Here is a 26,557-nt window from a genome sequence, read left to right as displayed (position 1 = left end):
AAAGTCAAAACCAGGAACTTGCTATTTAGGAAATTACAGAAATTACGTACACACCTCCTTTTTAAAAGGAATGTTCCGGGATCAAGTTAAGCTCAATCGACTGCATTTGTTGCATAATGTTGATTACCACAAAAATGTATCTCGACTTGTCACTCCTTTTTTTTATTTAAATAAGCAAAACTCTGGCTTGCATTGAGGCACTTACAATTGAAGTGAATGGGGCCAATCCGTAAAAGTAAAAATTTCCAAAGAGTTTCAAAAGTATAGCCACAAGATGTGTGTTAAACAAATATTCTGGGTTCAATACAAATTAAGCTCAATCGACAGCATTTGTGGCATAATGTTGATTACCACAATAAAAAAAAAACAATTATATATACAGGTCCTTCTCAAAAAATTAGCATATTGTGATAAAGTTCATTATTTTCCATAATGTAATGATAAAAATTAAACTTTCATATATTTTAGATTCATTGCACACCAACTGAAATATTTCAGGTCTTTTATTGTTTTAATACTGATGATTTTGGCATACAGCTCATGAAAACCCTCAAAAAATTAGCATATCATGAAAAGGGTCTCTAAACGAGCTATTAACCTAATCATCTGAATCAACTAATTAACTCTAAACACCTGCAAAATATTCCTGAGGCTTTTAAAAACTCCCAGCCTGTTTCATTACTCAAAACCGCAATCATGGGTAAGACTGCCGACCTGACTGCTGTCCAGAAGGCCATCATTGACACCATCAAGCAAGAGGGTAAGACACAGAAAGAAATTTCTGAACAAATAGGCTGTTCCCAGAGTGCTGTATCAAGGCACCTCAGTGGGAAGTCTGTAGGAAGGAAAAAGTGTGGCAAAAAACGCTGCACAACGAGAAGAGGTGACCGGACCCTGAGGAAGATTGTGGAGAAGGACCGATTCCAGACCTTGGGGACCTGCGGAAGCAGTGGACTGAGTCTGGAGTAGAAACATCCAGAGCCACCGTGCACAGGCGTGTGCAGGAAATGGGCTACAGAGAAGCAGCACTGGACTGTTGCTCAGTGGTCCAAAGTACTTTTTTCGGATGAAAGCAAATTTTGCATGTCATTCGAAATCAAGGTGCCAGAGTCTGGAGGAAGACTGGGGAGAAGGAAATGCCAAAATGCCTGAAGTCCAGTGTCAAGTACCCACAGTCAGTGATGGTCTGGGGTGCCATGTCAGCTGCTGGTGTTGGTCCACTGTGTTTTATCAAGGGCAGGGTCAATGCAGCTAGCTATCAGGAGATTTTGGAGCACTTCATGCTTCCATCTGCTGAAAAGCTTTATGGAGATGAAGATTTCATTTTTCAGCACGACCTGGCACCTGCTCACAGTGCCAAAACCACTGGTAAATGGTTTACTGACCATGGTATTACTGTGCTCAATTGGCCTGCCAACTCTCCTGACCTGAACCCCATAGAGAATCTGTGGGATATTGTGAAGAGAAAGACGCAAGACCCAACACTCTGGATGAGCTTAAGGCCGCTATCGAAGCATCCTGGGCCTCCATAACACCTCAGCAGTGCCACAGGCTGATTGCCTCCATCCCACAGCGCATTGAAGCAGTCATTTCTGCAAAAGGATTCCCGACCAAGTATTGAGTGCATAACTGAACATAATTATTTGAAGGTTGACTTTTTTTGTATTAAAAACACTTCTTTTATTGGTCGGATGAAATATGCTAATTTTTTCAGATAGGAATTTTGGGTTTTCATGAGCTGTATGCCAAAATCATCAGTATTAAAACAATAAAAGACCTGAAATATTTCAGTTGGTGTGCAATGAATCTAAAATATATGAAAGTTTAATTTTATCATTACATTATGGAAAATAATGAACTTTATCACAATATGCTAATTTTTTGAGAAGGACCTGTGTATGTATATATATATATATATATATATATATATATATATATATATATATATATATATATATATATATATATAAAAATAAATAAATCGGAACGTCCCTCTTCAAAAAAATTTAAAGAATAGAACACCAATATTTGCCTGAAATTGAACATTTACTGAAACAATTGTGTAGGTTTTAGGGCGATCTAGAAGTATTTTGTTTGCACAATTGAGGAAAAACTCAAATAAAAGCTCAATATTAGAGCTGAAATGGGGACAAATCCTATTAACAAAGTAAATGCAAAAAGGAGTACAGTACAAAAGGGAGAGCAATTAAGATACATTAGTATGACTACACAATATAATGCATATCCAGACTTTTCCTGTAATGGCATGAGGGACTATTTTATAAGATTACAGTATGCTTATATGATCATATTTATTTTTTACAGTCCTGTATCATTTCATTTGTTGTGTCAAAGTTGCATCATGCACAGGACCATCTCTGTGTCTTTACATCTTTTGTGCCTTTTTCCATACTTGTTACTACACAAGAAAAACACAAACTGTCAAAACGACAGGGTTTATTTTTATAGACTGACCTCTGAAACACATCAATACAAAATAAAAAAAACATCAAACAGCACAATCATTCAGCCTCTGTCCACTGTAAACAATGTGAAGTCTCACATTATGATACATTAAATTCAGGGGTCATGACCTCACCCAATGGGAAGCCCTGCACAAAAGCATCATTATATGAAATTCTGTTAAATAAACAAGAGGGTTTAGAGGAGAGACTAAAATGACAAATGTAACAGTAAAATTTTTATACATTTTATATTTATTTATTTTTAAATCACTGAACAATATTCAAACACTTCCCTCTAGGACAGTGTTATTTAAAATGAGTAATATTGCACTGCATTGAAACTTAAGCAGCCTCCTTATAAACAGTGTGAACTACATAAACTACATTATCTAAGCTAATGATTTCATTCATGTTTTCAGACATTTTTAGATAATTTTTTTGGTTTCTTCCATTTTGGGTTTAAATCCCCATATTAGGCTAAGTAAATGTACTTGTTCATAACTTAAAACTGAGAGAGAAAAAAATAAACGTGCCAAAATCCCCCATGCTATCTCAAACAGCATCAAACATACTGACCTAGACTTTAAGGCTGGTAATTTCCTTCCAAAACAACACGCAACTGAACCATACGCGAAAATGTGTAGGTACACCAAATACAGTAAATATCACTGGAAGGATAAAAGCAGGCACTCTGTAAACACCTGTTTGTTCTTTAAAATTCACAACAGTTTGAACAGAAGGCATCATTAGACTGTGAAAATCACACCAAATCAAGGTCTAGATAGAATAAAACTGGCTGTGTTTTACTCCACATTGGCTGGCTATGGAGGATTAGAAAAAATTAAATCCCCAAATAACATCAGATAAAATCCACTATATTATTACAGGCATGCTTGCAATACGAAGCAAGAAACAGGCATTCCAGCATCCTCAAGCGTTAAGTCGGGGCAGAGGCCACAGATATGGTAATAGTCAACAGAAACACTTCACTTCCTACTCTATAACTGGACACTTCTATTTAGTGGACACAATTATGTACAAGCAACTTAAAAGTAGAAGAAAAACTTTCTGTACAAGGGTCCATCAACAGTAGACTAAGAGTCAAGTCAGTAGTAAAGAGGATATATCACCATCTGGTTACGGATGCAATAGAATTTTTCCATAAAATCAGGAAATGGTTGTCAGCCTTTGTGTTTTCCTCCTTGGGTTAAATGAGAAATCCTTAATTGGTGTAGTAGTTAAATCCATTTTCCATATATGGTTCATCACCGCTGACTCCATTGCTCACCTCTGTGAAACAACAGGTAACAAGGCAATGCATTACTGTATATAGTTTGAAAGCCATTGATGGATGTTTGCAAGATATCCATTATGACAATGTAAAAAGTATAAACTAAGAACTTCAATCATGGTTGAGACACACTGGCTTTATTCCAAGCACTTGTGAGCTGCCTACCTAGACAGCATAGTTAGGTGATAACTTGCTGCCGTTATATGCTTTTATATACCTTATATTCTTTCATATACTTTTTATATGCGTTGTACATTAAATGGCAGACAAGAACAGTATATGTCATTCAATACTGAAAAGTATAGAGAGAAAAAAGTTCCACCTAATTACAATTAACTACTTCACCTAATATTTATTTGTACTAAGTATTTTTGTACTAATTACTGTAAGAGCTCATTAGCTTGGCAACATGCTCCTGCCTATGTAGAGACTTCAATTCAGTCACTTATGAGGTTCCATATATTAGGATGCTTCCTTAGAAGGAACTTTAGCTGCCCATGTAGGGAGTAGTCAGCAAGGCAGCTCACTTGGGCTTGGAAAAGAGCAACTGATGAAAGAAAATTGTGGATCTTCAGCTTGAATTCCACACAATGATTAGGTCAGTTATAAGCTCTCCCAAACTCACCACATGCAGGCCACAGTTACCCTGGCCATTGACACTACAGCCTTGCATGAGCTATCATACAAGGTGCGGGATGTCAGTCGAGAATGGATTGATGGATGAATGGATGGAGACGTGATGGTGATAAACAGTGTGAGAGAGGAGGATGAGGGGAGGCAATGAGATCGAATGGGATGAAGGGATGCAGGCATAGATGGGGTGACAGTAGAAGACAAAACCAGGGGGTGGAGGACAGCTACAGTTGCTGACCTTAAGACAGGGCACAAAACACACAGAGAGGCATGCAAAGACTGTTGGGACACATGCACACACTTTACAATAAATAAAAAACACATTGCAAGCAACACAGGTATACATGTATCAAACACATATGTGCACACACACCTCTAAGAGGAGTTTTTTTTGGTGGCCTTACCAGAGAAGATGAGCTTCTCCTTCATGATGTTGACATCTCGACTGGATCTCCTGACGGCAGCGCTCAGCATGATCTGCTCCGGATTGTAGCTATGCATCCCACTCATTCTCCACCTGTGATCACGTGCACCCAGACACAAACACATAGATCTCAGTGACTTTCCAAACTGAATTCGCTTTGCTACTCTCCTTTACCTAGTGTTACCAAACAATCAAAACTAGCACACACATCTTAAGTGTTTTATACATTTGTGAGTTATACAGTATTTTTAATTTAAAAAAAATTATAATTATAATTGACTAAACTATGACTCAGATTTTCATAAGAACCACAAAGGCTTTCAGTCTTCATAATTATAGTAACTAACTATTAAAGGGATAGTGCACCCAAACATGAAAATTCTCTCATTTACGCAACCTCATGCCATCCTAGATGTTTATGACTTTCTTTCTTCTGCTGAATACAAATTCAGATATTCAGAAGAACATCTCCGCTCTGCAGATCCTCATAATTCAAGTGAACAGTGGCCAGAATTTTGAATCTCCACAAACCACAAAGACAGTATAAAAGTAATCCATACAATTCCAGTGGTTAAATTCATATCATTTGAAGTGATATAATAGGTGTAGGTGAGAAACAGATCTTTTAACTATAAATCTCCTAACCGTTAAGTGGTGATATGCAAGTAACCAAACAACAAAAGAAGAATGTGTAAGTGAAAGAGAAAGTGGAGATTTACAGTAAAAAAGGACTTAAATATTGATCTGTTTCTCACTCATACCTATCATGTAGCTTCTGAAGACATGGGATTTAACCTCTGAAGTTTTATGGATTACTTTTATACTGGCTTTGTGCTATTTAGAGTCAAAATTCTGGCCACCATTTACTTGCACTGAACGGACCAATGGAGCTGAGATATTCTTCTAAAAATCTTCCTTTGTGTTCTGCTGAAGAAAGAAAGTCAAACACATCTGTGATGGCATGAGGGTGAGTAAATGATGAGATGAATTACCAAATATCTAATGTCTGTCTTTTGTGATAATAATGAAAACATTTGTTAAACAAGTTAGTCATCTTTCAAAACTAACATTTTGGAGTGCTGTCTATCCAGAACCATACCATTTAAATAGGTAGGTAACCGGTAGGAAAGCATTTAATGCAAGAGAAAAATCACAGCCGTATAATTGCAAGTGTGAATGTTGCCCTCTAGTGTATAACAACGGAAAGGGTGGTGGGACTAACATGGCAAAACACCCCAATTATACTTTCGGTTGGTAATCTTTAATTCAAGCATCCCCTGGGTTAAATACTAATCAATTGTTAAGCGAAATGCAGTGATATTAAAGTGAAAATGGATCCAAATGTGGGCTGTAGTTTAGTAAGACGAATTAGTAATAGCATTGACAACAAATTTCAGGTAAAACAAGATACAGATAGACAGACTGAAACAGGGTTTTATAAAAAAGAAGGGCAAGGGAGATGCAGCATGGGTCAACAGCAGTGATCTAATTACCTGATCATGTGATAGCTGAAAGATGCCAGAATGCAGCAGAGAATAGGGGCATGCACATCAGGCAGAGAGCAAGAGGAGGAGAGGTTGAAGAAAAGCAAAAGGTTAATAGGAAAGAATCAAGAGGTCAGTTCAGAAAAGCAGAAGCAAATGTCACTAAGGCAAGCGCAGCAATCCAAGTTTCCAGAGCCCCACATATCATCAAGTAAACAATTTACACAAATGCATTTATAAGTGATGCTGATCTCATCTCTCACATGTTTAAAATTACAATGTAAAATAACCCGCTGAGTAAGCAAAACATTAAATACAAAGATGCAGTATGCATTCCTGTTAGTTACATTTTGCAAAGGTCAAACAATGTGAATTCCCAAAAGGAAATTACATCAGAGAATTAGATTTTGTAAAAACTAAGAGAAGTCCTTGATAATAGAATTAGCAATCTAGACATTTTGAAGCTTTTAAGCAACAATCAGTTTAAAAATGGGTAAATATTAAAAGAGTTCATGCAAAAACATTGTTCAGTAGCAAAGACAGTATTTATTACAAAAATGTTTGCCTTGATCACGTATCGGTCTGACGAGCCCAATCCTAATCCGATACCACATGTTGGTCATTGACGTTACTGTTAAGCTCAAATAATGACATAAATAACCTTCAAATCACCATTAAAATAGTCCATATAACTTTGCATCCCTACCGTGAATTAGCCTACAAACAAACACTCAAACACAGACTTCCTGGAGTGCTCAGCGCCGGACATTCAAACTAAAAGCCTTAAGAAATTACAACTGAAATGTATTACCATTGTGTCAGAATTATTATTATTAGAAATTACAATAAAAACAAATTGGGTTCCAAAAATGACTGTGACTGAAAAGTGGATTGATATACTAATAAAACTACAATTATATAAATAAATAACAGAAAGTGCGAGCGAGAGATCTGAAACCATGTACAAGTCCAGATACAAGTTAAAATCTTTAAAGTGAACTGGCTTCATTTCTACTGAAGACTTTCACTTGAATTACTGTTAATTATGCTGCTGCATCCCGCAGAATAGTTAACAATACAGTTTTGCACATGCTCTTATGTAATCACTTTTTGTTTTCCTATTTTATAAATGAAATAATGTATTGTTAGAGGTTTTTTGTTTCTTTACACAAAGAGTACTCCCAATCAGTTCCACACAGTGATTTATAGATGTTCTTAACTCATTAAGAAAAAGACAACACTGGAATCGGACAATACTAATAATTCGGGTATCAGAAGAGAAAAAATATATTTCTAGTATATATATATTTAGAAAAATCTAAATACTCTATGAACTGCTATTTTTTATTGCTTGCATTATAATAGGATTCAATAGATTTAATCCAAAATGTATATTCTTTACAAAGAGAATCACTCTGATATTTCTGAGATTGAATAATTATGGAATTTAAATTTTTCTGGTAAATGTAATGTTTTACTACTAACACACTTGAATTTCTTTTTTTGATAAACTATTACTAGGATGAATCACAAATGCATAATACTGTGACCAATTATTCAACAGTATCATTTACCTCTGTATATAGAGTAAATGTGTCAGAAGGACTTATGGACAAATGCTAGTAAACACAAAATACTATATAATTGGCAAGAACAAATACTGTAAATAGAAAGAAACGATAGAAAGAAACAAAAAAGAAAGAAAGATAAAGTCATGAAGCACACTTACTTCTGGAATATAAATATTCCCAGTACTACAGCAAGAGAGATGAGATCAGTGGAGATCCAAATCATACAGTATTCATCTGGACTCTGGAGGGACACAAAGGCTGATGAGGCAGTGACACCACTAGATGGCGCTACGTGACTAAAGAAATTGTATTAAAGCCAAGAAAAATATGGGTTCTCACAACAATGAATTTTCAATTTCATATTAATTTGGATGACATCAATCACAATTTTAATATTACTTGATATTTCCAGATTGCTATAACCATGGGAGCACAGTATAGTGCATGTAGTAATATTATCAATAGATATTATATATGAAATGGTTTTCAACTCAAGTGAATAAGGAATTTTCCCTCACGTATTAAACAGATTTGTGTTACACTTTAGAAAATAATTGAGAATACATTTGATAAAAAGAAATATGCTGCATATTATTAAAGAAGGCCAATGTAGCAGATGTAGAACAATAGATATCTTGGAAAAGCTTGGTGCCATTGGGCATAATTGCCATTGTCCAATCAAGTAACTTCAAACAGAGGAGGGCTTGTACCATGAGCCAGAGTGGAGAGGACAACTTCCTGAGCACCTGCGGAGCATCAGAGGAGACAGACGGTACCCCACTGCACCACAGCAGAGAATACAGCCATGGCTCATTCACCGCATACAGAGTCACACTGATGTTATTTTCATTATACAGCCTATTACAATAAACACAGAGATCGATCAATGCATTTTACACACTTGACTGGGGACTAAAGACCTATTCACACCAATGCGACACATTTTCTGGACTTTTTACTTCTAGCCCCACTTTTTTGTTGCTGTCATTGCTTTTTTTATGTTCCACTTTTTCAAAGACACCACCAGTTTGAATTTCACTGGTCAGTCAATTTCTTTCTTTTATATTTTTTACATTTTTATGCATTAAGCAATTGCTTTAACCCAAAGTGAATTACAGTACATTCACAATATACTTTGAATTTATCAGTCCATGTGTTCCCGGGGTTTGCTAGGGCCACATTCTGCCACGAACAGGAAAAAACTAAAGATTAACATTCTTTGAAAAAAAAAAAAGTAATTGCTGGACATTGGCTCATTATGGGATGGATTTTGTTAAAAAAAAATATAATAATTGCCCTTAGAGTGAATATGCCTTATCTTTTAAAAGATACCCAGGATTTTCTTTTGATGCTGTAGCATTTGTTCCCAAACTGTGCTTAATCAGTGTATCAGTCAGTAATCAGTCAAGGTGTCTGAAAGTAGGGCAGCAGCCTACCGGACGTCCTGTGCAGATGCCTGATTATAGCGCAGCAGGACTCTGCTGATGCCTTTATGATGAAGAGTGTCCAGGGGAAGCTTCTGCACAGAGGTCTGCTGGAAACCAGAAGCCACCTGCCTCACCATATCCCTGTCACTGTCTGCAGTCCACATCACCTACACACACACACACACACACACACACACACACACACACAACCAAACCAAACTCCATATGTGAGAAGCAAATAAAATAGCTGCACTTCCACTTCCAACCATTCTTATGCACATTTTGAAAATGCACATAAGAAATCCTAAATGGAATTGTGAATAAACTTAAAATGCGCATACAATTTAATGCGCTAGGAGGAGGTGGGATTTCTAGAGTTTTGCATTAGTTAAAATGCGCATTAAAGTGATGGAAATGTGTAATTCGCATGAACGCAGACGTATCATGACCATTTGTAAAGCGTTCGACGGATGGTGTAGGTGTGCGAGGGCTTGATGTGACTGGCTCAACGAAAGGCCCGACCATGGCACACACTTCTTAAAACGTAGCCCTGGTTAGTCAAAAGTGCTTCACCCACAGCTCTTCGTTAAAGAGGGTCCTCACAATCCACCAGAACTGTTTCGAGCGCAGGCGCTCTCAGGTATATGGAGGCTGTTGGCAAATAGGAATAGCAATTTGAGCCCTCATTATGTGAGCTATTGCACTTATTCTGTGACATCTGGCAGCATTTAATATCATAATGCACAAATGCTTTATTACAGCAAATGCAACTCTCCCCGAAGCAAAGAGGTTGTTCATTTGCTCCATGACAAAAAGCGGGCTCCTTCATGATAATGCACATTTAAGGTTCATGGAAACATGCGCATTAAATGCGCATTAAAATGCAAAAGATTTTAAATGGAAACCCAGCTAGTGTCTAATTGTAATATTACTCTAAGAATCATTTATGGTATTTGAAATTATTAAATAGTTTATTAACACAACAGCCAGTGCAATTATTGTCAATTATTTCACACGGCTTGAATGTTACACTATGACATTGCCATGCTCAGAGTCGTAACTAGGAGCTTACAGGCGCAAGTGCAAATTTCTAGTTGGGACCATTTTGCTGGGCCTTGGAATGATTTCGCCACTGGCCATGCTGGGATAGAAAAATTCCATCCACCAATCTGTTCCCATAAAGTTAGAACCATACAATTCTCTAGAGTATCATTGTATGCCGAGAATTAAGATTTTTTTCCCCCCTCACTGAAATTAACGGGCCTAGCCAAAACTGTAAATAAGATGGGGAGACCACACAATTTCAAGTCTACCTGGCTGCAGTTTGCAGAAAGGGGCGGGGCAACACATTGGGGTGTGGCTACACGTGTCACCCCACCCATAACTTACTCTCATTGGCTTGGTCATCATTTATTGGTGTACATTTTATTGGTGTGCATGATAAATGCATTTTAAAATATTGTAGCCTGATAATTTTTATTATAGTGCTGTGGCTCATAAGTAATATAAAATTGTGTTGTACTTCCACAGTTCATTGTGAACAGATGTAGTAGGAGTCTGACTGAGCAGCCCATTATTGTTTCAGTCGTGTTGAAAGCGGAGGGCAAAATTACTAATCCTACTATGGCAAAGATTGAACTCTAATGCGGTCGTAGTCAGTGTTGAAATAATTAGGAAAGATAATCTTGATTTTAGTGCTATGACACATCACGTGCCATTTCAAACAAATGTGTAGTCGCATTGACTGATGAACAAACTGTGTTTATGTGTTTGCGGTCATTCAAATCTGTAAATCAAAAATGTGTGCAATTTAACAAAGCCTTCATTATAACGCATGGTTGGAGAAATGAATTATGAATTTAAATGAATTATAAAATATATATATTTTTTTATATCACCACAGAGAGAAAATGAAAGTGTATCGGTGTGGTGTAATATAAACATTTTAAATTATGACCCAACATATGGGCGCCATCTACTGTAAACTAACTGTAAATTATACTCCAATTCTCACAACAGTTATAAAGATGTAATATAAAATGTATTTTCAAATATCCTAATATTGGGGGACAGAATACAAAAACACATGTTGTTCGTTCATTCTTTCATTCAATTGTTTGTTCATAAGGCATGTGCTTCTATGCAACAGGGGAAACCGAGAGCATGAATGCACTTGTACTCTCCCAGTTTCTGCTATAACAGCTCATCATCATCATCATTATTTTGCATGATTAATAATAGATTTTTTGATTGACGAAGTTTGCTTTTAATTTAATCCATCAACAAAAGCAAACAAGAGGCTGCTGAACTGATGAAAATTCTTATGCCATTCTAGAGATAGTTGTAGTGCTTTCACTCATATTCTACACCAATTCATATTCATTTCTTTTGAAGGATTGCAAACTAATTTCTCTCCTCCTCGCTTCAAAAATGTGGGCTCCTTTAACTTGTCAGCCTTAAAATAACGTTTTAATTGACATGCACACAGAAACCAATGCCAGTCAATAAATAGTCAGTTACAGCTAAAATTAAGGTACACATATACATGATTTTCCGTTGGAATTTGTTTAACAACATTTTCACGTCAGTTTCAGCCTTTATAAATCCCAATTTGTTCCTAACTTTTAACGTAGGATAAAATCCATGGAATTTAGGATTGAATATCACATACAAGTACTATAATCAACTATTCAATATCTCTCCAACAACGATAAAACACCAGCAACGATGATCACATCTCCCATTACGTATGTCTATGAAAGATGAATGAGCCAATGAGACTATGTTATGGGCGGGGCAGCATGTAGCCCTGCCTCATTCTGCAGGCTGCAGCCAGGTCCCAAGCGTGTTTGTTCTAAATGGTTACTGGAAGAAATACTTTAACCAATGGTTGCAAAAATGCTTCTCTCAAGCTCACCAGAAATGATATTTGTTCGTATTAGGGAGATTTCTGTGCGTACACAAATCCTATAGGCGCCCATGACCAAGGCTATTTTTTAAAATGTCAAATAGGCCTAATGTTCATCTTTCTCATCCATTTCTGTTAATTGTCACCACAATGTTAGGCTGTCTATTTATCTAAATGCTCCAACTCAGAGTGCCTAATGTTATTTTTATGGTTGTGTGACATGAGCAAATAAGCAATTTTTGTCTACCTGATGTAGTAGATTTATTTTAATGCGGGTGCGGTTCGGATCGCAGTCGTCGTGTTAAATGGGTCGAGTACGGAATAAAATTTTTGCTGCTGTCGGATGATGGGTCAGGTTTTCTGTTAAGGACTGCAGGTGTGGGTTTACAAAACAGGACCCGTGCAGGATTCTACCTTCAACCACATGCAAAGGACAATGAGACTTCTAGAAGTACATTAAATCAACACTTACCTGCTGCTGTGGAATGCCAGACTTCAGAACAGTGTTCAGGGTGAGGTTGACCCAGTCGAGGTGGTACGGGTGACCGGCTGGCGGCCTGCGAAGTCTGAACACAGCCGAGCATTTGGACCGAGCCGCTAGTTTCAGCATCTGTTCCAGGCTGCACACTGTCTGGTTCCCCACCAACCAGCGCTCTGACACTGACATGTACTGCACAGTCCAGAATGGATCATCCTGTGTTTATTGACACCAGTTAGTTCAGTTCCAAATTAAGAAAAAAATTTGATATTTAAATAAACAAGTGCTTGGCTCTGCAGTGTTGTCTACATTGCCAACATATGACATTTAGTTACATTTTTTAGGTTCTAAAGACAACATGAAACTACATTTGTAAAAAATGTAACCTCTGTAATTTGTGTGTACTTCAACAGGATAATCAGCAGGGAACAATTTAAGGTAGGACTTGACTTAACCATCTGGATTTTATTGGGACAAAGAAACAGTCAAAGAAGCACACTTACTTCTGGAATATACATATTCCCATATACAATAATATACATATTCCATAACATGTATATTATATATACATATTCCTTAACTACAGTAAAGGAGATGAGAATTAGCCATCTGGATTTATTAGGTGAAATCAAGTTATGCTACGATATTACTGGTTTCAATTATTTTCTCCACTTTATGGACTGGTAATGTCAGCAGAAAACAAAATTATTTCAGAGGCAGGGGATATTATATCAGTTATTATATTATGATGAACTATTATAAAAATTATTTTGTTTTCTTTAGAATAACATGAACTGATCATGCACAATAAAACCCAGTACATTTATAAAGAAAGCAGAAATTACGATTTTGTCTCTCCTTTTCATTAAAAGTTTTTTCATGGAAAAGTATGCAGAAAATTGTCCTACTCCCTTAAAGATATTAATGAAATAAGTGTCCTGAGATATCTCACTGGTTTTTGTGACAGCTGTGGACTTTGTAAACAGCAAACAAATATGTGTTAGTGACCACGGATATTGGTGCTTTTCACCTGCCAATCATTTTGCTCGTTCTTATAGTGTTGTCTTTGAAGCAGATCATTGAGGCTATGATTCACAATGTTTGTCAATTGAGGGTGCTATTGTGCCACTGTAGAACTTAATAGCCATAGGATCAAACAATGCTGCTCTTTTGCTCTGTTTTGGTCTCAAAATTATTTATGGAGGGCGTGGTTTTGGAATGAGGGGGCATGGCTAATTAAACGGCTCAGTGACGTGAATGCTTAAGAATGCAAAAATTGCTTAAAGCACCTTTAAGATTTCATGAAAATGCATAATGAGCAAAACTATTATGCTACATGTTCATATAGCTTATGGACATTGTTTGGAACCAAAAACTCCCTGCACCTTCAGAAACCATTGCCCAGCATTCAGCGAGCGCAAATCGGTCCAGTTGAAGAGTGAGGCATCGTCATACTGTCTCTCTGGAAACACTTTCCTCACATCTGTGGTTCTTCTCAACGTTCGGTCTCTCATGAGGAAGGGCACACCATCTAGACTGTAGCCAGTTACACAGAGGTGTATATGATTAGACAGCACTTAGATTGCATCAGAGAAAGCTTTTCCATTAGGGCTCAACCTGCCAGGACAGCTGAATACCGGTAATACTCGATACGAAACAGAAGCTGTGAGTGGGGAAGCAACTTTACATTGATATCAGCAGAAAAATGAGCAACAGAATTATATTATTGCAATCTATAGCATTTTTAATTTAGCAGATGCTTTTTGATCAAGCGCAATGTCCAACTGGAGATTAAATTACTTGCTTAAGAGCATAATGGTGGAACCACACATCCTAGCAATTAAACATTTGGGTTACCATCCCATCAGCCATTATAAACATTAAGCCACATCAACCCATTTCATTTTAATATGGTTTTATACAAGCACCAACACTCTATTCAGGATATTCATCTAAACTAGATGTTCTCAATCTTAACAAACTGTAGCCTATGCAATCAACCACAAAAGCATTAATGGCCCACAGCAAGCCTTCATTTTTTCCACAATAAATTGTTTCAAAGCAGCTTACAAAGTGTTACTTAACTGACCCAATTATTTGAGTTTTCAACTATATTATAAAAGGAGTGCAATGAAGCAAGATGGATAATACAATCAAGAAAAAAAAATAGGCCTTTTAAATATTTTACCTGTATGGGAAAACCTGTTTGAAAAGGTCATAATTTTTGTAATTCAATTTAGTGACCGTATTCGCACAAAAAACTATGTATCAGCAAAATAACGGAGTAAGAAGAGTCTAAAGAGAACAGATGATATCTGAATCTAAAAAGCCTGAGTGATGATTGCCTTTAACCAAGATAAACTATAAACAACAGATTTCTGCTCTATTTTATAAGGATACCCATTTAGCAGGAAGAGTAGATTATATCTTAAGGGGGCTTCTATTAAGTCTTCCTGCCTGTCGCAGTGTTCAATTACTGTGCACTCTGGTTGGCTCACAGACGTCACAGCAACCTCTCATTACAGCAGTCACACAAGGACTCACACTTTGAGAGATGCACTGTGGCCTGGTGCCTTTAGATCAAACACACACACACAGCTCTATATACTTTATTGATTAAACTATACAGAGAGGAGAACCAGACAGAATTAAAATTAATGAATACCTGATGGCCACATCCGCCTCCAACCCACTTACATTCCTCTGCAGAGCTCTGTGGAAGGACAGGAGTGTGTTTTCTGGAGCCAGCTGAACAAGATAGAAAGAAAGTACATTTTAAATGCACTACTTATGTGATCAAACAGCCTAAACTTCAAGTACTGAAAGTAACTAGACTGAATCTTATTAAACCTTTTCAGGGCATATCATTACATTTTAGTTTGCCTCCCAAAATTAAAGCCTACTAAGCACTTCATTTATTTTTTACATTGTAACATTCTTTTCATGACAACTATGCACATATCTTTCTCCCCCAATTGTCATTACTGTAATGCAAAAACAAAATGTTGTTCTGGCTTTAATTAAGGATTATTTAAAATGCAAAAAATCTGATTGAGGCCATGGCTTTGTGATGGCCACTCCATTACCTTGACTTTGCTGTCCTTAAACCATTTTGCCACAACTTTGGGAGGTATGCTTGGGGTTGTCCATTTGGAAGACCCATTTGAGTCCGATCTTTAACTTTCTGGCTGATGTCTTGAGATGTTGCTTAAATATATACACATAATTGTCCTTCCTTTTGATGCCATCTATTGCCACCCCATGCTTCAAGGTTGGGATTGTGTTCTTTGGCTTACAAGCCTCACCCTTTTTCCTCCAAACATAATGATGGTCATTATGGCCAAACAATTAAATTTTTGTTTCATCAGACTAGAGGACATTTCTCCAAAAAGTAAGATATTTGTCACTAGTCTGGCTTTTTTATGGCAGTTTTGGAGCTGTGGCTTCTTCCTTGCAGAGCAGCCTTTCAGGTTATGTCGATATAGGACTCATTTTACTGTGGATATAGATACTTGTCTACCAATTTCCTCCAGCATCTTCACAAGGTCCTTTGCTGTTGTTCTGGGATTAATTGGCACTTTTCACACTAAACAATGTTCATCTCTGTGAGACAGAATGTGTCTCCTTCCTGAGCGGTATGATGGCTGCATGGTCAAATGGTTTATACTTGTGCACTATTGTTTTACAGATGACTGTGGTACGTTAAGGCATTAGGAAATTACTCTCAAGGATGAACCAGACTTATGGAGGTCCACAATTTATTTTTCTGAGGTCTTGGCTGATTTCTTTTGATTTTCCCATGTTGTCAAGCAGAGGCACTTTGAAGGTAGGCCTTAAAATACATCCACAGGTACACCTCCAATTCAGTACACCTCCAATCAGAATCGAATTGTCTAAAGGCTTGACATAATTTACTGGAATTTTCCAAGATGTTTAAAGGCATTGTTAACTTGGTGTATGTATTCTTCTGACCAACTACAATTGTGATATAGTCATTTAAAAGTGAAGCAATCTGTCTGTAAACAATTGTTGGAAAAATTACTTGTGTCATGCACAAAGTAGATGCCCTAAAAAACTCGCCAAAATTATAGTTTGCTAATATGAAATCTGTAGAGTGGTTAAAAAGTGTGTTTTAATGACTTCACCCTAAGTGTATGTAAACTTCTGACTTCAACTGTATGTAGTAACTGAATTGGATTATCTTATTAATGTTAACTTTGATTAACAAATGCTGTGAAATTCAATGTTACTTCATGCTAATTTTCAATGTGTAATATTTTCAGCAAGAAATTCTTGTATAATTAAAGAAATACAGTATTACTGAATAATTACTGTATTATGGTAATTCATATCTACTGAGAATCACCATTGAGAATAATGGGGCTTACAAAAAACTGACATCTAAAAAATTATTAAAAGTAATATTGTAATGGTCATAAAGCAGGCTTAATTTTCTGTATTATTATTATTATTATTATTATTATTATTATTACTTCTAGGGTGAAATGTGACCTATCAATGTTTTCCTGAGATTTATCCAACAGATGCAGAAAAGTGGAAACAGAAGATTAACATACAAAAACGTTTTCGAGGTGCAAAAGACAAGCGTATATTGTTGCACCAATGGAACGATCAGTGCTGCTGAACCAGACTGTGAGACCCTTCTCACCCTGGAGATTAGCAGTAGCTAAACTTTTGTCTTATTTGGTTATAGATCAATAACTCATCTCATGGAGGGTTCACCGAGTGCTTGAGGGTCAGACAGATGCGCAATCAACGGCTCCTCTGTGGTTCATGTTTATGCAACAGCATGCAAGCAGCAACATGAGAGCATTTACGCACAGTAGGTCTTAATTTATTAGTACATGTGACGTTAATGCAGAAAGAGGCACTTTCTTTGAAGCATTAGAGAATGAGGAGAGGAATGCAAGAAGGTTCAACTGGAGCAGTGTGTTGCCTGTCTTTGGAGAGCTCTGGTTATGACTCTCCTCTTTGAGCCTTGGCTTTTTAAGTCATGGTGGTCAATCAGCACCTTCATTCCCCAGCCAGCAACAGTGGTGTTGTGAAGGCGTGTGTTCTCATCCAAAGTTTGGGTGTTTACAGCTGTAGCTAGGAGTGGAGTTCTCTCAGCAGACAATTATGTTCTTCCAAAAAAAGATGGATGATTACACATTGTTCACTAAACAGCTGACTAAAATGTTACATAACACTGTGGGCAAAACTGTACAGAAACTATTCAGCTACCAGTGCTGGGATGCTGTTAAATGAACAGTTTACCCCAAACATATCACATTTGTCATCATTTACTCACCCTCATGTAATGCCCATGTTGCTCTTTTTCATGTTATTATAATGAAGCTTTCAAGGAGGTGAAAACACCAAAACATTTAATAAAAGTGTCCCATTATGACTTGTATGCTATATTACAAAATAGTGTGAAGCCTTATAATTGCTTTGTGTGAGAAACAAACAGCAATTTAAGTCACTGTTCATTGACAAGTGAAATTCAGTGAGGATATTCAGTGAATAATGACTTAAATTTCAGTCCGTTTCTCATGCAAAGATATCACACGGCTTGGAATATATCATAAGTCATTTGGAACTCTTTTACAATACTTTTGTGGTGCTTTTTTTGCTCTTTTTGAAGCTTGTAAATTTCAGTCTCCAGTCATTGTAACTGCATGGAAAAGAAGAATTTCATCTTTTGTGTATTTATTGTTATTTGACTACAAAATGTAAAAGTTAATTTGCAGTTTTGTGTTCCATTGCAAAACAGTAATGACAACATGCATGCAAAATCCAATGTGCATTTGCTAATACAGAACTAAATGATTCTTATGATACACATAAATATATTCAAAACCCTTCATAACCAGCAAACCTTGAGACGCCTACACAGAGAATCTCAATGGCTTTTTGCTGAGTTACTGTATTTTTAGCCATGAGAAGCGAGGGAAAGCAATATGTAAACGGATGAAGAGAGGGAGATATGCCTAAACAAAAAGAGAGAGTAGACTGCCTCCATTAATGTTTAATGCAGCCTCAGAGGCAGGAAAGTCATTGTGGCAGCTCACCATTGGAGCTCCTTGATGGCCAATGATGGAGGGGGCCGCTTTGAGACTCCCACGCTCCATGATGCATGGGGAGGTGATTGACAGTGGAATGAAGTAAAGTGTGAGGAGAACACTCAGATAGATGAGGAGTACCATCACCTGGAACCCTAGGAGAACCAACAGATTGGATTTAGCATTGTACTATTTAAGGTGATATTCAAAATTTGCTCACTCATGTCATTTCAAACCAATATGACTTACTCTCTTCCATTTAACACAAAAGGAGATTTTACGCAGAATGTCAGCATTCTTTTTCATTGCATTTTTTCCATGCCATGAAAGTGAATGTTGACTGAAGTATTTTGCCCCTATCGTTCTGATTAAATCCTGATTTATATATGAAAGAAGCCAAACTTTTTTCTCGTGGATGAACTAAAGCACCCTAGGCGAACGAAGCCAGCGTTTTAAAATGAGTTTGTTTAGGGTGATGTCATGGTGTTTAACATCCTGTTCCAGCCACAAGTAAAGCCAATGACACAGGTTTTTCTCTTTGTGGAGCACCACATTTAGCACTGAGGTGCTTCTTTGCTTTATTAAACTTGTCACAGCCCCTTGCACTTTTAAAAACCTCCAATCTCACTCTACTCATTTGTCGTGGTCATGCTTCTTTAGTAGAGTAAAAATTATACTTCTGCACAATCTCTGACAGACTGGTTTCAAAATTATACATTTTAATGAGAGTAACCTAGGTAACAACTCCTCAGCTGGCACGTGCGATTTTGTTGTCCAAAGCACACCCAGTTTTTTTTTTTTAGTTTTTGTTGATTTTTTCCCCTTTTTCTCCCAATTTGGCATGCCCAATTCCCAAAGTGCTTTAAGTCCTCATGGTTGCTTAGTGATTCGCCTCAATCCGCAAGGCTGAGGATGAATCCCAGCTGCCTCTGCGTCTGAGACCGTCAACCCATGCATCTTATCACGTGGCTTGTTGAGTGCATTGCCATGAAGACATAGCATGTGTGGAGGCTTCAGGCCATCCACCACGGAATCCACGGAGAATGAACCACATTATAGCGACCATTAGGAGGTTACCCCATGTGAATCTACCCTCCCTAGCAACCGGGCCAATTTGGTTGCTTAGGAAACCAGGCTGGAATCACTCAGCACACCCTGGGATTCGAACTAGCGAACTCCAGGGGTGGTAGCCAGTGTTTTTACCTTTGAGCTACTCAGGCCCCCACCCATGATTAGTTTTAACCAATCATCAATGCTCTTCGACCAGCTGAGTTATCTTGGGTCAAGGATTTCAGAGATGTGCACGAACAAAAGAAATATCACTAGCAGAACATAACAGTCACTGCATTTCGGCATCATTTGTAGGCGAACTAAGCGAAGCCTGTTCCCCCAGAACGTATAAATTAGCCTAAACATCATCTTTTGTGATCTCTGAAGAAGAGTGGCAGGTTTGCTGGGCCCCATCAAAAGAACTTCAAGACAATTTAGAGAACTCTAGAGATCACCAAGTAAAAATTCTTATCTGTGAAAAGTTTTGGAATTTCATTGAGCTCGTGGAGATAACACAATATCTCTCGCTGTGACAGAGGGTTTCTCTTATACTGTATATCTCTCTTTAATAATTAACATCTGGTCAATAGTGAGTCATAACGGAGAGGCTGAGGGGGTGGAAGCAGGCTTACTGGTTTTCTCCACTCGTGCCACCTGCCCAGCCATCAGCCAGGCCAGAGCACTAACCGCAGCTAAAGCTCCGATGTGCAGGAACGGGCCTGTAGCCTGTACAAGAATTGGAGATAAATCACATCACATACATTATAAATGCAGCAAGGTTTACACCAAATACATACTAAGAGTACTATCTAGATGCACAACAGAGTAGCCTTACAATATCTGCACAAAGAAATCAGAAAACTGGCCACAGAAACATTTCCAACATAGACAACATTTCAAATGTGTAGAATGTGATTGTTCATTTGTGATGGATTTCCAAATACCTGCTTCCAGCTATACTAAAAATACCACAAAATACCATGAACTTGATATGTTAGTTCTAAGATCAGTTATTTTAAGAACATACCTGCAAAGAAATCCATAAAATGTCCCATTCCTCTCCCCACATCTGAGAGACAGATATCACACCAATTATTGTAGTGAGCAAAGCAACGGTCACACCAATCTAGTGAGGCAAAAATAAACAGAACAATCAGTTAAAGGGATAGATTACGCAACACATTTAAATTCAGTCATTATTTACTCACTCGCGTGTTGTCCTAAAACCATATGACTTTCATTTCCAGTGCACAAAGGGATAAAAAAAAAAAAGTTCTGCTCACTGATCTAATGCAATGGCATAAATAAATGATCCCCTTTTGTACTGAAAAGTAAAAGAATATAGTGACTAAATATTGACTGGAGTTTCATTTTGGGGTGAGTTTTCGCTTTAAAAGTCATTAATTAATTCAATGAAAACTAACCTAAATCAAAATGCTCCATATTCGTTCATAAATTAACAGGAAATACAGCTTCACTCTGCCAATGTGGTCACACTACCTCAGGGCATAACAAGGTGTTTGTGACACTGTGTCAAGGTTGATTTGGTTTGTCTTGCACAAATGTACAAGACATTGTCTATTCTGGGGAAAAAAAGTTCAGAGGTTGACAGGTACCTTGTGGAGCCAGTGTAGGTTTAACTGCTGTCCAACAGCGACATGGCACAGGGCTAAAATCTGTAACAAACCAGAACAAGGACAAATATAATTGAACAGAAGTCAAACTGAAGTAAAATGCAGAATGGGTGGCAGCAATTGCTTAGTGGTAAATCATGGTATGGAGCTAACAATGCTGAAAAAAAAAAAATATATATGGTTGGCTTGGTTACCCAACCTGGCAAAGCTGGTCTAGCTAGTATCCCAGCCAGATAGCTAAAAAGAGCTGTCCAGCCAGCTGGGGGGGGGGGGGAGGATAAGCAGGAAACATCCCAATAACGTTCAATTGTTATCTAGTTGACATGTACACACATTTCAGAGATAGTGACAACAGCATTGGTGATTTTGGAGAGGTTTTGAAATGTAAAGACACCGTTTAAGTGTGACAACTCACCATTAAAAATGCTATGTAGGTGAAGCCTGCAGCTGTGGTTGCCAATATAGGAATGGTTCCATCGCTCCACTCCCTGAACGGTTATATAAAAACCTACAAGAGCACAATATTGACAAAACGTTAGAAACTGATTATTCAGTATTAGAATTCCTGGATGTCTAATGTCTGATGGCCTCTGTAATGGTCAGACTGTATAAAAGCTAGGGCTAGACGATATGTCTTAAATATATATTTTTCAGCCTATTGACGATATTCTATATATATAGAATTATGTAATTATGTATTTGCTCATTTCATACACAATGATACATAGCAGCTTATTAAAAAGCCTTATTTACCTTCAAATATTTTTACTGTATATTTACTTTACTGACATTTTTCCACTGACACTGATTTTTGAAACCCCTGTTGAACATAGCATAATACTAAATAATTACTGTGTATGTGAATTATCATTATTATTCGGATTATTAGATTTGCGTCATCCAAAAGTAATATATTTCTGTCCTGTTTACGTCATCTTCACCAGGGGGAACGTGGAAGTAAACAATTGCTGGGTAAGCTTCGACAGTGGTGAATGGGAGACCACAGCAAATATTATTTTCACTTACCCATTTGCTACAAGAACAAAAGAAAAAAAACACTTACATTTGAATGACTTTATAGATAAAAAAACAAAATAGAGAGCGGTGGATTAAGAAAGTCAGATGGGAGAAGATGCCAAATTTAGTCACTCTCCCATCATCTGTAATCGAAACCACCTTGCAGCTGTGGTAATTCATATTTTAAATCTAATTCCAGGATAATATAACACAAAAGCATAATGTTATAAACTTGCACTCAATATTAAAAAACAAATTATCATCATATAAAAAAGTTTGCTAGATTTACACTGCTAAAAAATTTGGAAATGCGTCACAGTCGGTGAACAAAGTCTGTGTATTTCACAGACTGTGATGACACAATGTTCTGCATTTCCTGTAATGCTGTTATCTCCCTCTTTTCTGTAATTCTGTGCCACGTTTGTAGATTTGTATAATATCTTGTTGTGGTTTCTAATATTTGGAATTACGCAAATGCTTGAATCTGCTTTACTTTGATTTCACAATGAACATGAACTGATCTGAGAGCTCCGACATGCGCATACAGATCAGCGAGTCACCGTTTCTGAATCACACACAGACCATGTTTATCTGTTCTAAATCATAGCTTTTTGTGGATTAATAATCACATATGACAAACTCGCCATTTTGGTGTTATTTTGATTTATTGTGCAACCCTGAAGGATTGTGAAATTAGTCTACAGATGCGCTCTTTATGAAACTTAATGGCCAAATTAAAGCACATTAAAATCATGATATTCACGATATTGGTCAATTTTACATCGTCCGAACAATTATCTCGATTATATCATTAAAATTTGATATATTGCCTAGCCCTAATTAAAGACTAATGAAAATATCCTGTTCCTGAAAAACAAACAGAGGGTACTAATCTTTTGACAGGCTCCTCATTTTTCCAGCTGACTTTTGTGAGAACTGGGGATTATATAACTATACTTTTGCCAAAAGGAGGATGACAGACACATCTGTTTTGCAATAAAGCATCAATGCCTAGTGGGTATCTTCGTAACAAAAGAAGATATAACATATGGCACAATGGGGCACAGTATCAGTATTGGATTTCTTAGCATCTAAACACAATGGCTCTGTTCGGAATAGCTTACTAGTATACGATATATACAGTACGTTATATATACACTGCGCACAGTGCACATAATATATACTGCAGCACTTAAGTGGTATGGTGGTACGCTATTCCAAACATTCCAGAAGAGGGGGAGGCTGATCCTAGATTGCCCCAATTACTCCTTGGGCACTGAATGGCTGAGCTGAAGCTCAGTGGGAGGGACCATATCAATAATCTGCCTGCTAGATGTATCTCCTGTCTAATCGGTGATTCTACATGCACAGTCCAACAGGGTATTAGTTGGCTGTTGCTGCGAATTGGCCCTCTTGTCCTCTACAGTAGCGTCAAGGACTCACATAGTACCCATGAGGCTGCGTAGGGGGGTGGGGGCGGAGGCCACATGACAGAGTTGACATTGAAAAGGAAAAGAAAAGAAGAGATGAAAGAATGATATACAAGAGAACGACCTTGAAGGAGAAAGCAAACTATGCCTTTTCACTGTTACTGTTGTTTTCATTGTCTTGATGGAATTTTACGGAGTATGTGCCTCCTGGAAAATTATTTGAGAATGGGTACTGTAAAATGTCCTTAATTTAATAGCTATACTAGCAATAAATGTAAATATAAATGTTTCTCAGGGCCTGGGTACCTCAGCGAGTAAAGACGCTGACTACCACCCCTGGAGTTGCGAGTTTGAACCCAGGGTGTGCTGAGTGACTCCTGCCAGGTCTCCCAAGCAATCAAATTATCCCGGCTGCTAGGGAGGGTAGAGTCACATGGGGGTAACCTCCTCGTCGTCACTATAATGTGGTTTACGCTCTCGGTGGGGGTCTTATCTCAACAAGCCACATGATAAGATGCACGGATCAATGGTCTTAGATGCGGAGGCAACTGAGATTAGTCCTCCACTACCAACATTTATTTTTTCAAGAATTTCAGCTTTTAATTACTGTAGACATTGACAGTGAATTGCGATTTTTGTATGCATTTTTTATTAAATGGATCTAGACAAAAATAAGCATTTTGTCACTAAACCTTACACATGGCCATAATATGCACTTGTTACCATCTGTGATTGTATTTTCTGATGATGTGGAAAGAATCCACATTATGAAACTTTTTTTCTCTAGATTGTTCGCTTACTGTCACACGTTTTCAACTCCAATGACCGAACTTACGAAAGTTCGAAAGACTGTTTCTATGAAGATGGTGCAAAAAGTTGTTCTATACACAAAGCCTACATGTTGTAACTGTACACTTGTCATAGCAATATCTTACCTTATGTTATCTTCTTTTTAAAGAAAGACAAAAGATTTATTTGTACTGTTCTCTTGGCCACAAAGTCTGCGTAACTTTTCAACCCATCGCTAAACTACGGCACACCCGTTTGCCGGTGCTTTCAGAAAACCGGTGCCTTTTTGCGATGGATAGAGAGCTTGCATGTTAATGGTTGCCAGATCGCTAACTAAAGCGTCACACTAGAAGAATATTTCCAAAATGTGTAAGTGTAAAGATCTGATTGGGGGATTTCACCTCTTGAAATCTGGTAACCACACATGTTGAAATCCAATTCTGATCAGCTTATCGCGTTATTTTATAAAATATAGAGAATTAAACATTTTGCTTGCCTGATTAGTTCCAAGAAATACATGACAATGAATCTAAAGGGGATGGTAAGGGAGGATGGTTGTTTTTCAAAGGGGATGGGCTATGGTATTTCTTGCAACAAGGGGGGTGGCATCCCCTCGCATTCCCCCTAAACTTGAGCCCCGACTATACAACAGAATAGCATACTCCCAGACAACGCTTACCATTTCTGCAGTAAATAGCAAGTACACTGTGCATCGAACAAATATTTTCTGTTCACATGGAATACACGGATGTATTTGGTATAATGTGCAGTATACAACAATTTTCCTTTTCTGGTGTGACAAATTCCCCATATTTACTATCAGTCTTGATTTTCAACATCTTTTTCTTGACTTATTCTTTGATCAGCCAAAACTAAATTTTTTTTAAACAAACTTAAAAATGCTTATTGCAAAATAACCATAATTATTAGCCTTGAGATGAAAACTGGATGCCACTTTTTTTTAATAAAAAATGCAACTTAAGGCCATGTGACAAAAATGTTGCATACTAATCTTTGAAATCTTTATCATTGCATAATGCATAGTGTTTCACATGCCATTTTAAAAACAATAGCAGGCAATATATGGTATTTACTGCCAAGTATGCAATAAGCAGTAGGCTAGTATTTCCATTCCGAACATAACCAAATCAACAGCCCAGCCTATCAAGTAAAGTTATGCGCAATCTCTTTTTAACATAGATCTCTGCATGAATTCTGGATTACATTAAGCATAGGATTATCCCAAATTTGTTTCAGGAAAGCTCATGATGTTCCATGAAACATCTCTGCAGAGAATCAGAGATGAAAGTGTATGATAATTATAAGGTTTACTCACCAGTTAAACTCGCTGTAGTCATTGTGGGCCTCCCACCAGAAGTAAAACCACACCAGTAACAAGGAAAAAGTGCAGAAGAGAATGAATGACCACAAACACTCCCACTGAAACAGAAAAAACAAATACAACATACAAATTAATATAGACAAAGTATGGAATCTGATTTTTTTTTTAGCCGTCTTTTACAATCAGCATAATTATGTATATAGTCTGTATGCATCAACACAGTGACACACTGTTCCAAAAACAGTCTTGGTAGATAGGGAATGATTATTGAAAACACTGTCAACACTGCTTTATGAAATTACATATACAGTTCTCACAGTGCCTCAGGATATTACTGCGTCCTCAATATAAAACTCAATTAAGCTGAATAGAGCTGCTTCAAAAGTGAGATCTCCCTTCAGCAGAGTTTCATTAAAGAAACATTAGTTCTGTTCTGGGTAGGGCACCTTATCAGCTATATTGCCTGAATTCACCATTCACTTTCTCAACAAAGATATCAAAAACTACATATATGGGCAATCTATCCTGTACATATACTGCCTGACAAAA

General features: G+C 37.3%; 1 protein-coding gene across 1 annotated transcript in view; it reads right to left on the bottom strand.

The window, feature by feature from the left end:
• Positions 1–2,180: 2,180 nt before the first annotated feature.
• The window catches only part of LOC127632094 (glycerophosphodiester phosphodiesterase domain-containing protein 5-like), an 81,094-nt gene continuing 56,717 nt past the window's right edge, over positions 2,181–26,557 (bottom strand). Inside the window, 15 exon segments of the mRNA XM_052110578.1 lie at positions 2,181–3,755; positions 4,794–4,906; positions 8,027–8,109; positions 8,579–8,726; positions 9,305–9,462; positions 12,676–12,897; positions 14,067–14,217; positions 15,347–15,429; positions 18,756–18,901; positions 20,429–20,522; positions 20,824–20,922; positions 21,413–21,472; positions 21,846–21,916; positions 21,919–21,938; positions 26,003–26,106. Of these exon segments, the coding sequence (XP_051966538.1) occupies positions 3,688–3,755; positions 4,794–4,906; positions 8,027–8,109; positions 8,579–8,726; positions 9,305–9,462; positions 12,676–12,897; positions 14,067–14,217; positions 15,347–15,429; positions 18,756–18,901; positions 20,429–20,522; positions 20,824–20,922; positions 21,413–21,472; positions 21,846–21,916; positions 21,919–21,938; positions 26,003–26,106 (1,620 nt within the window). The 3' untranslated portion in view covers positions 2,181–3,687.

The sequence above is a fragment of the Xyrauchen texanus genome, chromosome 38 (genome assembly GCF_025860055.1).
Source record: "Xyrauchen texanus isolate HMW12.3.18 chromosome 38, RBS_HiC_50CHRs, whole genome shotgun sequence".
Lineage (NCBI taxonomy): Eukaryota > Metazoa > Chordata > Actinopteri > Cypriniformes > Catostomidae > Xyrauchen > Xyrauchen texanus.
This window is presented reverse-complemented; position numbering and strand designations above follow the sequence as displayed.